Raw genomic sequence first — 13,723 nt, 5'->3', positions numbered from 1 at the left:
GCAAGATAAGAGAGGATCATCCGATCCTTAAGTTTCTAATTTTTTACTTATGAACTTATTACCTCAACTTACTGCTTACTTTACCGCGTTTTCTAAATTCAGTTTCTTTTTGAAAAATCAAATCTCTTAGAATTCACACATGTTGGAAAATCGTTTTTTCAAAACAACTTATTTTGAAACTTTTTATTTTTAAAAGTATCAAAAAGGGAAAATTGCTAAAAATGTTTTAACCCCAGCCACATCAAGTTCTTTGATAAACCGGCCATACACTACAAGTTTTGAATATTTATTCTAAATAATCAAAAAGGGAGAAATTGTTAGATAAATAAAATAAGTTAATTTTTAACCGGCCATACACTACAAGTTTTGAATATTTATTCTAAATAATCAAAAAGGTAGATATTGTTAGAAAAATTAAGTAAGTTAATTTTAGCCCAGCCAAAGAACTTAATCAGTCTCAATTTCCATGTGTAGGTACAGCTCAAGCTGCATCAGACCGGTTGAAGCTCTTGCTTCAAAAATCCGGTCATGATCAAGAAAGGTCGATTGAACCCCTCTAACCGGATCGGCTGAAAGAAAAAGCGTCATTATCCGGTTGGCTCAAAATATTGAAGATCATAAAACCAAACGGAAAACTATTTCAAATGATGAATCTGTGAAGATGACGTAATATGATATCTCTTAGAAACATGCAAGAAAAAAGATCCGGATCAGAAGCATGCAACGAAATAAATGATGACTATTTACCTAAGTTTGCAAGCACATCCGATTTAAGCGGCCGGCCTAATGCATGTCTGCCAAATGTCCAAAATTGCAAGGCGTACACACAATTTTTCTGAACCGGCACGGCTTCCAGCGACCAATCTCTTGGAGAGAGAAAAGATGACCGTTGTCATCCTTTCACTATAAAAGGAAGTCGAAGCGTCTCAAAAAACAGAGAGCAACAGTGAAAAATAAATCTTACGCGCGACCTTGAATATTGATTGAAATTTCCAAAATTGTCTTGCATTTTGTGTATTTATAAATCTGTAAAAGTGTATTACAAATACTGTGTGAGTATTGTAAAGTGAACGACGAGCAGTAAATAAGACTCGATCGTATTGTGTTGTTGAATATTCCTTAGTGAATATCCTTCTCACTATTTGAGAAGAAGGGGTAACGTAGGAGAGTTTTCTCCGAACATCTATAAAAATTTGTGTCTTGTGTTCTTCCTCTTTATTTTTCCGGCTTACTACCATCAATCGAACCGAAACACCTAAATATCTCAACCGAACTAATTCATAATTTCCTTAACATAACCGGTTCTCTCCTTAAACCGACTCCTTCTAAACACCTTCTAAACCTAATTGTGTACGTTGCTTCAGATTGAAACGGACATTTCCACCCTTGAACTCGGTTCAAGAGTCTTTGACAATCTGTGTAGTGTTAAGAGAGGTTTTAGTCTTTAATCGGATTAGTTCCAATTGTGTGTTGTTGTAAGTGATTACCGATAATCCGGACCCCGGTCCCCTATCGGCTATCCCGATCCTAACATTATGTTAGGTTAGAGTTATATTAATAACTAAAAGTCATCTCAACACATTATATATCATTTTGAGACATTTTTTATCATTTTGGGATATTCTAAGAAATTTTAAGAAAATAGGGTAATTATATTTATAATTAGAACTTTTTAAGAGTTTAAAAAATAATCTCATCATATTTTAAATTATTGTGAGTTTTTTTAATATATTTCGTGAGATTTCGAGAGATTTTATGTCAACTTTCATTTATTTTATATATTTCATTCAAGTTAATCTTAATTAAGATTGGTTTTGTAATATAAAAGTCATCTAAATCTAATCGAATTAATTACAAATCTTAATTCGATAACATATAATATGTTTTATTATTTTATGTTAGGTTAAATTATATTAATAACTAATAGTCATCTCAACACATTAAATATCATTTTGAGACATGTTTTCTTATTTTGAGATATTCTAAGAAAATTTAAGAAAATTGGATAATTATATTTATAAATAGAACTTTTTAAGAGTTTAAAAAATAATCTCATTATATTTTAAATTACTATGAGTTTTCTTAATATATTTCGTGAGATTTTATGTCAACTTTCATTTATTTTATATATTTCATTCAAGTTAATTTTAAATAAGATTAGTTTTGTAATATAAAAGTCATCTAAATCTAATCAAAATTATTACAAACCTTATTTGATTAACATATACTATTTTTTATAATTTTATGTTCGGTTAGAGTTATATTAATAACTAATAGTCATCTCAATACATTATATATCATTTTGAGACATGTTTTCTCATTTTGGGATATTCTAAGAAAATCTAAAAAAAAAATAAGTTATTATATTTATAATCAGAACTTTTTAATAGTTTAAAATTTAATCTCATCGTATTTAAAATTACTATGAGTATTTTAATATATTTCATGATATTTCGTGAGATTTTATCTCAACTTTCATTTATTTTATATATTTCATTCAAGTTAATCAAAAATAAATTCGAATTTGTAATATAAAAGTCTTCTCAATCTAATCGAATATATTACAAACTTTATTCGACTATCATATACTATATTTTATAATTTTATGTTAGGTTAGAGTTATATTAATAACTAAAAGTCATCTCAACACATTATATATCATTTTGAGACATGTTTTCTCATTTTGGGATATTATAAGAAAATTTAAAAAAATCGGTTATTATATTTATAATCAGAACGTTTTAAGAGTTTAAAAATTAATCTAATCGTATTTAAAATTTCTATGAGTATTTTTAATATATTTAATGATATTTCGTGAGATTTTATGTCAACTTTCATTTATTTTATATATTTCATTGAAATTAATCGAAAATAAATTTAGTTTTATAATATAAAAGTCATCACAATCTAATCGAAATTATTACAAATCTTATTTGATTAACATATACTATATTTTATTATTTTATGTTAGGTTAGGTTAGAGTTATATTAATAACTAATAGTTATCTAAACACATTATATATCATTTTGAGACATATTTTCTCATTTTGGGATATTTTAAGAAAATCTAAAAAAAATCGGTTATTATATTTTTAATTAGAACTTTTTAAGAGTTTAAAACATAATATCATCGTATTTAAAATTATTATGAGTATTCTTAATATATTTCATGATATTTCGTGAGATTTTATGTCAACTTACATTTATTTTATATATTTCATTCAAGTTAATTTAAAATAAATTCGAATTTGTAATATAAAAGTCATCTTAATTTAATCGAATATATTACAAACTTTATTCGACTATCATATACTATATTTTATTATTTTATGTTATGTTATAGTTATATTAATAACTAATATTTATCTCAACACATTATATATCATTTTGAGACATGTTTTATCATTTTGGGATATTCTAAGAAAATCGGATAATTATATTTATAATTAGAATTTTTTAAGAGTTTACAAAATAATTTTATCGTATTTTAAATTTCTATGAGTTTTCTTAATATATTTCGTGAGATTTTATGTCAACTTTCATTTATTTTATATATTTCATTCAAGTTAATCTAAAATAAATTTGGTTTTGTAATATAAAAATCATCTCATCTTATTCGATTAAAATATACTATATTTTATTATTTTATGTTAGGTTAGAGTTATATTAATAACTAATAGTTATCTCTACACATTATATATCATTTTGACACATGTCTTTTCATTTTGGGATATTATAAGAAAATCTAAAAAAATCGGTTATTATATTTTTAATCAGATTTTTTTAAGAGTTTAAAAAATAATTTTATCGTATTTAAAATTACTATGAGTATTCTTAATATATTTCATGATATTTCGTGAGATTTTATATCAACTTTCATTTATTTTATATATTTTATTCAAGTTAATCTAAAATAAATTCGAATTTTTAATATAAAAGTCATCTCAATCTAATTGAATAAATTACAAACTTTATTCGACTATCATATACTATTTTTTCAATTCTTCTTCCATTTTTCACTTTGGCTTGATTGCACTTTTGCTAGCAATGCTCTTTCTACAAACCTTTCATTCCTCATTAATCTTATATGTTCTTGTGCCTGAAAGGCACTCAAGATTTCTGCAAGACTGAATTTTGACAAGTCTTTATTGTTCTCTAATAAACAAATGGTAGCTTCAAACCTTTTAAGAACAGTTACCAACACATTTTTTAACCAATCTGGAATCAGGAAATTTAGTACCAAGCAATCTTACCTTGTTGACAATTGTGAGTAATCTGTTAGAGTACTCCTTGATGGTCTATGAATCATTCATCTTCACCATCTCGAATTTTCTAATTAAATTAAGAACTTACAACCCCTTAATCTTTTCATTTCCTTTATATTCTTTTTTGAGAAAATTTCAGTCCTTAAATGCTAACTTTATGGTCATTATTCTGATGAAAATCTCAGTTGACACAACAACAAACAAAGTAGCCCTTATCTTTGACTTCCTTGTTTTCTTCTCTTTGTGATTCTTTATTTGTATTAGTGTTGGGTTATGTCACTACATACTTCTCTTCATCAGTTTCCCAGAGATCATTTGCCTCCAAATGAGCCTCCATTTGGACAGTCCAGAGATGGTAATTATTACCATTGAACACAGGTGGTGCTAATGATGTAAAGGGTATATCTGAATCCATGGAAAAATATGAATATCATGATAAGTTTCTCTCACTCACAGGTCCCTCAAGAACAGTCCTCAAGAAGATAGTTGTGATACCAATTTATTGATTATTTTGAACTAAAAATACTTTTAGTGTAGAAGAAGAGATGGAAAGGAAAACATTGTTATTTTTCATTAAGCTAAAATTATTAAAATACAACTAAATAACTAAATAGTATAACTAAAAATAAAGAAATACATAACATGATCTACTAGAAACTCTACTAAAACCACCCACTAAACTAATAACTAAAACTGAATTACTAAAAATAAGGGAAAATATCATAAATCAAACAAACTTTAACATAATATTTGAAAAACTCTCGTTCTCTAAGTTTCTAGATTCGAGCCTGCCTGATTAAGTGTGTTTGCGAACTATATACTTAATTCGTTGTCCCATTTTTTTAGTGTCCTGCCAACACCTATTTATGGGGCAAAAATTCACATGAGGAACTATATATCATGGAAAACTAAATGATACAAATTGAATCACACAATTTTCTATAAAAAAAAAAAAGTAAAGCATTTCCATTGGCTTTCTATCATTCAAGGGATCTAGGTTGTCCACAAAAACAAATCATGAGCTCTTCTATCTTTCCCTATATATAATAAACATTCTGTTACGACTTGTTTCGTAAGATGTGTTTATGGGTTCAAGAATCAAGTTCTTGATCTTAGGACCGGTGGAAATTCTATAATCAAAGGGCAGCGGAAGGTTTCGATAGAGAATTTGGGAGGAGGGGATAGAAGAATCAAGGGTGCGAAGAGAAATACTGTTGGTCTATACCAAACAGTCCATAGTAAATAATAATAGATGAATAGGGTCGAAGTTCATATCTTCATTATTCCATTCATAGGTCCTTGGGGAAGAAAGATCAGTCTTATATAGGTGATGTCTTGCCCCATAATATTCGGTTACAACAACTTTAAAAGAATAACAGCATTCGGTTTTTAAAATAGAAAAAGAAAGCAAAACAAACTAATAATACAACAAAACAGAAATCTGGCCCATGTGCACCATAGGACCGAGACCGGATGCCAAGAAAGGTTGCTGGAATTTATTCTAGGACCGAGGTCTTAATTTTAGACCCTAACACATTCTTATATGATCAGTTAGAAACCATTGGGAGACAGGGCTTATTTGCAAGCAACTGTGTTTCATTTCCAATAATTATACCATATAGTGCCAAAGAAGGGCAATATATCACTTGCTTTAACTAAATCCTTCACATAAGAAAAAAAAATACAAAATAGCATAATACAAAATAGCATAATCGTGAGGAGTTCATTTATATTCAAGGTTGATTAGTTTTCGAAAAATCTGAACTGATCCCAAAAAATAAGTATTGGTCCAAGCAAAATCAAGAAATGATGATCTGTTCAGAACACCGATGCCAACATATAAGTAGCATCCAGTTGATCTACTCACCCAAAAAATAATATTTATGTCTGGAGTTACACTAATGATGACATCACTTCAATCGCACTACCCAGTGGCCATGCTGCTTCAACTAAGGAATTTTTATATTCAATTTTCTTGACCAGTGTAATCTCTTGCAAAGGCTGCAGACCTGAAATGAACAAAAGGAACACCAAAGGAGTAATTAGCGCCCACTACAAAATCTGTGTTTTTTGGGGGGGCGGGGTGGCAGGCGGGCTGGAAACTTTTGGAAATGGGAGCTTTATGCATATGGTAAAAGAGAGAAAGAAACTTGCCAAATCCATGAATAAGTAATGTGTATTGGTACACAAGATCCAAGCACAAGTATGGGAGGTTATCCTTTTCAACGCGTGGATATACAGATCTAGCCTCCTCCATTGTTGTCTGACAAGCACGCTTAGCTGCATCCTCAAAATCTACAGGCCGGACTCTAGCCGCGGCTGCGTTTGGATCAACAAAACCGGCCTAGATACGGCAACAATTAGGTCATCTTTTACATAAGCATACATGCACATGGGAAAAGCTAGGACAAGATAAAGAAACCAATGAAATGTAATTTTTACCTCAGCAGCCCTGTCAAAGAAAAATGAGGCAACAAATAGATTCTTCTGCCCATCACCACCCCCACCATTCCAAATCCCAGCAAATGTACACTTCATATACTTACAAGAAATCTCTTCAACCCTGAGAGCTTTGTAAGCTAAGTTCTTACACTCGTTAATACTTGAACCAAATGTTGAAGCTGATGCTTCAAAGGATTCTCCACCATAATTGTAACGACCTTAAGTAAAAGAAACAAGTAACAAGCCTTAGTATTATTTCATTTCATTATTAGCAAAATATAATGGAGATGATAAAAAAAAGCTACTGGGTTTTGTGAAATAGTGTAGCTATGGAATGTACATGTATATGACAGGCAAAATTGGCATTTAATATGAAATTATAGAAACAGCATTCAATGATGTGTGATTTCATTCCCTATTAATAATATAAGCTTCAGTTGTTGCATGATATTCATTTAGATTGAAGCAAAATGTGAAAGTAAGTGCAAGTTTTCTCCATAGATTGCAGATATTACGTTATCAACAAATGTACATAATATGGTTCTATGTTTCTCCATAGGTTGCAGATAGATAGTACTAAGTTTATTATGCATTACTAAGATCATGAAAAAGTTCTGAAAACACCGTTTAACCTTGATAACCCGCCAGGATGCATGGGCTGCCAGAACCACCTTCAATCTTCTTCAGAATCTCTGCTCGAGCAGCTAATAAGCCATAGTTCAAGTAACTGCATAAACCAAATGTAAAAACTGCATTAGAAGTAGATCTAACGCCAGTACCACCCTTTCATCACCTTTAAATTATAGTAGGAGATTGGATTCATATCAGAGAAGATAACCCACAGGGTCCGAAACAGATTAGTAGAGACAATACAACCAATATGTCGTAGTTCAGAGAAAACAAACAACCTGTGAACATAAAGGTGGTACTTCACTCCTTGTAAATACATTTCCTTCACATATGTTTCCTCTCCATCTGATGCTTTAGGAGATTTTGCAGCATCTGACTCCGATATAGCATAAGCCATTTGCACAGATCCTCCACCCAGATCAACTACTCCAACTGTATTAGCATATGATTTACCCAGATTTCCTAGAAGATAATTTATGGTTACCTGCATAACAAAAGAAATTTAGGTGATTTTCAAAAAATCCAACCTACTGGTGGTATGCATACTAACTTTTTGAATTCAGGTTCTATTTTTCCATGTGATTAATTGCTTTGAACTTGCACAATAGTGTTATCAAATGCATTAAGAATTTCATTTGCAATGACCACACAATTCTAGTAACAGATCTTGCCCTCCATGACACAATCAAAAACTGTGATAACATATCGCCTCAATAACAGGAAAAGTTATTTTATTATTTAGCTCCATCAAATTGAAAAATACCAGAAAATGTACAATTGTGAGGCTAACATGAATTGAAAGTATAAAGCCACTAAAATAGCTCAAATGGCAAGAGTGGTTCCTAAGAGACCAAAGATCACGAGTTCGATTCCCACTTAGAACGCCTTAATCTGAAGTGAAGGTCATGGCTATGGGGTCATGCTAGTTTTTGACATTAAAAATAATGAGCTGAAATGATAGCTTTGCAATCATATGGTCCCCAACAATAAAAAAAAAAAAACTATTATTGAAAGAATATAGTTGTGTTTCAAATTACCAGCACAGTTAGAAACCAATAGGGAAAAAGTTACAACATGGTTATTGGCCACCAAAATGATAATATACAGATTACAGTTACAATAAAAAAAAAGTTAATCAACAAACAGTAAAGCAAATTCTAAACATGAAAAAAGACTGGCACTGGGACATGAACAAAAAATGAATGCTAAGGGATACATCAGTATTAAGGCCTTGTTCCACTTGAGACTTTTGCAATTTTGACTTTGATTTTGTAATTAGATATATTTTTAAAATCTTAAAAAGAATAAAATATTTAGATTATAATTTTTTTGGAACGTCATAAATCAAAATACATAGAGGATCAAACAGAATCATTTTTAAATTATTATTTGAACAATCACTTACTCCTAATCCAAATGAAACAAGGCCTAAGTGTGATGGTGAAAATGCTAAAACATAATTTGCACATGATAGTAGTTGAAGATTTTGCAGAAGGCGATGAAGATGAAGACTTCTGATATTTGAAAGAAATTGTGAGATTAGTAGTTGATTATTCAGAAGATCACGAATATAATTACTTGATTCCTTTAGTTAAGGAAATTTTGGCTGCATCTGAGAAAAAGAAGGAAGAATAGAGCATCTTGAGGCACACTACCAATTTTAGAATTTAATGATTTGTAAAGATCAAGCAAGGAAGCCAACTACTAAGGAGACCTACATCATGAATATAGTTCATATCTACACCTTATTAAATTGAACTGGAAGTTTCTAAGTTACAGCTCCACAAATCAAGTTGCCAATTAAGCTGCATCCTAAACTGTAAAATGTTGATTTAATCCATCCTTTATCACTAATAGATCGGAAGGACTGGTCTAGAAGTGAAAAGGAACCCACCTATTCATGGCTTTTAGGGGAAAATGGTAATGTAATGTTAATAAGCCAAAGATAACTCCACCAATAATGAACATATTAGGGTTTATATATAGAATTGTCCCAATTCATACATGAGAAGGGAGAGATATCCAAGAATGGGATGAGTAGGCACGAGAATGAGATGAGCCCAAGAAGGAACATACGTGAGAAGATGGGAACTATTCCTTCAATTCACTTACATATCATGTCCATACATACACTTCCACTAACTCTAACTACCTTTATTTATTTTTATTTTTGGGAAAATTTTATTTATTTTTATTGAATAAGGTTCATCTTGTTTTAAAGGATTTAAATGGAGTTATGAACACGAGGTGCAATCGTTTTATCAGGAATGAAAATAAATTAAAATACAATAACAAAGAAAAGTGTGTTAGATTCCCAACTACCTTTAATTATCTATACAACATTAATAATATTTTCTACTTTAATACACATAATACCTACACAACAAATTTAATAATATTTACTACCCTAATACACACTACAATCTATCTAATATTATTTATTATCCTAATACATTAGCTTATGTACTAGAATTTTAGTAGTATATTATTTTATGCTTTTCTTGTTAGCCAGTTGTGAATCTGTTTTGACTTAGCTAGTTAGCTAGATTTTTAGTTCATTTATGCTCTAGTTGTTTAACAAATCGGTGAAGACCCATTGTTTAACCCACATGAAAGCATCAATCAACAATGAACGCTGAAACCTTAAAAAACTTATCAGTCAACAATGAACCCTCTTTTAGTTAGAGCTGTTGAGTTTTTTCCATGGGATTAGTGTTCTTGGCTTGTAAGACAACAAGACAAGAATGCTAGAACCTTAAAGCAACAATTTGGCATTTTTTGTGTTGTTGTCTTGGAAGAGAACAATTTGGCATTTATTTCATTTATATAATACTTTTCCCAAAACAAATCATTATAAAAAATCACATGAGTATCTAAAATGAATGCTTGAACCCTAAAAAATCACACATCTCAAGCTGACAAAAGAATCAAGAAGCTTCCATCTATTTGAACATATAAAAAATAATTACATACATTCTCATTTAATACGGTATCATAGTTTGGATTTTTTTTCCTCCTCTCACATGAAGATAAAAGTATCATCTCTCATCTATTTCTTTAGCATCTTGAATAGCACAGCAATCCTTGTCTAATTAGAGTAACGATTTTGATCAAATATGGCAAGTTCAATGTGGAATTCCACATTGAACTAGCCATCAAAATTATGTTGGAAGAAACCAAGTCATACTCTTAAACAATGAAAAATGAACATCAAGCTTTTGATTGCTGAAAAACCAAATTAACATCATATTAAGTTTGACAATGCTGAACGCCTGAACCTTATCATAGCAAAGTGGAAATATAATATAACATACCCACTGATAAGCACCTTCCTGGTTTCCATCCAAAACAGTGACCCAACCATCATTGGATTTTAAGCCGCTTTTATTTCTCAAAAAGTCTCTAACCTTCCCAAAGGAAAACATGATTCGATATTATGATGATATTATTGTAAAAAATGACTTAAAATGAATTCAAGTTTACCGCTTGCAAGATTTTGTCTGATGCATCACCTTGTAATTGCCTCAGACCTGCAGTTGCCTGTTCATGCATTCGGCATATAAGTTTCATTTCGTTGAATGTTTAAGTTGCACAGGGAGCTTAACTTAGGGGTCAAGATGCACATTAATCAATTAAAAACTTAAAGGTGTGAAAAAGGAACGGAAGTAAAAAGTGTAAGTGCATATTTCTCTCTTTAATTCTAAGTAGTTGATTAGTACACATGGCATCATGTGATTGAATAACATTACATACTGTGACAGTAACTTTACTCTAGTAGTACTCTTGAAATTACCTTCATAAAGACAATTTAATAAAAGTGCAACACTTATGCATATTACCTACCCCAACTCGGACTGGTGTACTTCTATGCAACTCTCTGGGTATAACATTTACTGCATCCTCTAATAAAGGCTTAAGAGAGTCTGCAGCAGCCTTTGGATCTTTCTCAAAATTGCTTAGACCGGGCTTTAACTGCATTACGAAATGGAGTGGGAAAATAAACCAGGCATGAAATGCACAACCAGCCAGAAGAATAAATTAAAAATAATAGCAAAAGCATAAATTCAACCAGTTCATCTATCACAATATAGGAAACTAGATACAATAATGGAACAAAATCTTGATGTTTTGCCTTGAAGACTCACAATGTAGACTGCTTAGTATATTTCTCATCTCTAGCGTATTTAATGTAGTGGGCCATTAGTAATGGGCGCATCGATTATAGTATCTATGTTTGAAAGTGGAGTTAAAGCAACAGGGGCTGGTTAACATTGTTTTCTTTATTTCAAAATTCACACAGTTGATCCGCACTAAAACACAGTTTGGGACAAAATCCTAAAATACATGGTTTAACTTCTTTTAGCCTTTGTTTAACTCGGCACTAATATTAGAACATCTGGATGGTTGATCAGAATTGGATGGACATAAACCGAGTTACTAGAGAGCATTAATGTAATGTTACTGGAATAAAAGATGTTATTAACCCTGAAGCAACAACCTACACATAATGGAAAAATGAAGTTTGTGTCGCATAATAGGACAATGAAGTTCCTGTCGCATAATGGGAAAATGAAGTTCGTGTGTACCTGTTTGAAAAGTTCGAGATCTTTTCCTATAGGTACCAGATCCAAGTGTTTATCAAAGCAAAATACATGCACACGGCTACCAGAGCTGCCAGCATCAAAGATCACAGCATAACGCTTGGAGCCACTGCGGACATTGACATAATTGGCTGCAACCTTGCGGCTAGATAAGGATTCGATGGAATCGGAGGGAGAATTGGAAGGCATCAAGAAAATAACAAAGAAGACGAGTAGGATAGAGACTGAAATAAGCATTATAACGCCTCGGAAACGGTGGATCATATCGGAGAGTGACTCGGATTGTCGATTACGCTTCAGCATTTTGTCTAATTGATTGTGATGGTCCTGATCTGCCACAGTTGGAAGTGACGGCAATACCAAGGACTGCCCCTCAAGAAGTTCCGCTGCTGATGGAGATCGGTACCGGATCTGGCCGTTTCCGGCCGCGGTGGCCTTCAAGGACTGCGCCTCCTGTGAGGACTCCAGCTCTTCTCTAACCTTAGTCACTCTATCTATACGAAAATATTCACTGAATGGTCATCACACACACATTGTAGTAGATACCGTAGATCATTCAACTTCAAGCAATACTAAGCAACATTTCAGTATAGAACTATTTCATCACGCCAGGGAAGATCGCGTACCTGTTTCTGGAGAGAAGTGAGAGTTAATCGATCAGATCTTAATCTGCCTGATGATGATCTGTTGTTGTCGCCGCTACCAGAGGTTAATCGAAGGAAGAACTAACCGTTTTTCGCCTGAAAGTGTAGATCGATCCAAGAGTTGTGACTCGTGCTTCAGTGACCCTAGAAGAAGCATCAGCAACCTCTCAGAAACCTCAGAGGACCGCTAGAAGACCTCCCCGAAGGGCGAAGATCTCGCGGCGAAAATGGAGATTTTTTTCCAAATTTCGCAAAATCTTCAAACTTTGATTGACGCCGACTCCTCCGGTGAAATGGAATGATTCCTGAGTATGTTGCAGGAGAGAAATAGATGCGTCGAAGAAGAGAAGAAACGGTCAATTCGATGCCGGAAATTCGCCGGCAAAAATTTCCCGATGCGTAAACCGCCGGTCGCGAAAATCGCCCAGATTTGCTCTCTCTAAAACGCGGAAAATGGATTTGCTATCACCTAACAATTATTTTAAACTAACGATTGAAGTTTTAAATCTGTTTAACTTTTATTAAATTATCCTTTATTAAACTAATGGCGTATAAAAAAAAATTTATCTATAATTTTGATATAAAAAAAATACATACATTTACATTACCTTAATTTCGGTATACCTTGATTTCAATAACTTTTATTTCGGTATACAAAAAATTCATATATTTACATTACCTTAATTGGTCGATATTTGTGGTTAATTAGATATATATGTTAGAATAAATGAATATTTGGATCGGATTGGATCGTGGGTTGACACGTTTATAAATTTGAAACGGTTAAATATATATATATCACTAGTAAAAAATGGAAAATAGCTAGCAAACATAACGAATGGTGCTGTTATTAATGGCGATTGGTCCTTTAACCAATCGCTACTAGTTTAAATGAAAGATGATTGGTTATAAAACCAATCGTCATAAACCTCTAAAAAGACCGCGAAAAAATGGCGCTTGCTTTTGCCGCGTTTTTGAAGATTAATAGCGATTGGAAAAGAAACCAATCGCTATGATTTTATTAGTGGCGATTGGATAAGTAACCAATCGCCATTTCTTAAGTATATAACGATTAAACTTAGACCAATCACTATAACATTGAATTGCCTTAAAAAGTTTAAATTGAATGTATACCTATCAA

General features: G+C 31.8%; 1 protein-coding gene across 2 annotated transcripts; it reads right to left on the bottom strand.

Moving 5' to 3' along the window:
* Positions 1 to 5,971: 5,971 nt before the first annotated feature.
* Positions 5,972 to 13,042, bottom strand: LOC124929285 (probable apyrase 1). 2 transcript variants are annotated; one of them, XM_047469608.1, is made up of 11 exons: positions 12,669 to 13,042; positions 12,565 to 12,570; positions 11,924 to 12,428; positions 11,181 to 11,309; positions 10,821 to 10,877; positions 10,652 to 10,744; positions 7,616 to 7,821; positions 7,340 to 7,434; positions 6,708 to 6,925; positions 6,420 to 6,609; positions 5,972 to 6,274 (listed from the first exon to the last, which is right to left on the bottom strand). In XM_047469608.1, the coding sequence occupies exons 1-11, from the start codon at positions 12,737 to 12,739 to the stop codon at positions 6,159 to 6,161; spliced, it is 1,686 nt and encodes a 561-aa protein (XP_047325564.1). In that variant the 5' UTR covers positions 12,740 to 13,042; the 3' UTR covers positions 5,972 to 6,158. The 2 variants fall into 2 exon arrangements, with proteins under 2 accessions (XP_047325564.1, XP_047325565.1); XM_047469609.1 differs by having other exon boundaries at positions 11,924 to 12,432; positions 12,565 to 13,041.
* Between the last annotated feature and the right edge of the window lie 681 nt (positions 13,043 to 13,723).

The sequence above is a fragment of the Impatiens glandulifera genome, chromosome 3 (assembly GCF_907164915.1).
Source record: "Impatiens glandulifera chromosome 3, dImpGla2.1, whole genome shotgun sequence".
In the NCBI taxonomy this organism is placed as follows: domain Eukaryota; kingdom Viridiplantae; phylum Streptophyta; class Magnoliopsida; order Ericales; family Balsaminaceae; genus Impatiens; species Impatiens glandulifera.
The sequence above is the reverse complement of the archived record's forward strand: the minus strand, read 5'-3'. Positions and strand labels throughout refer to the sequence as shown.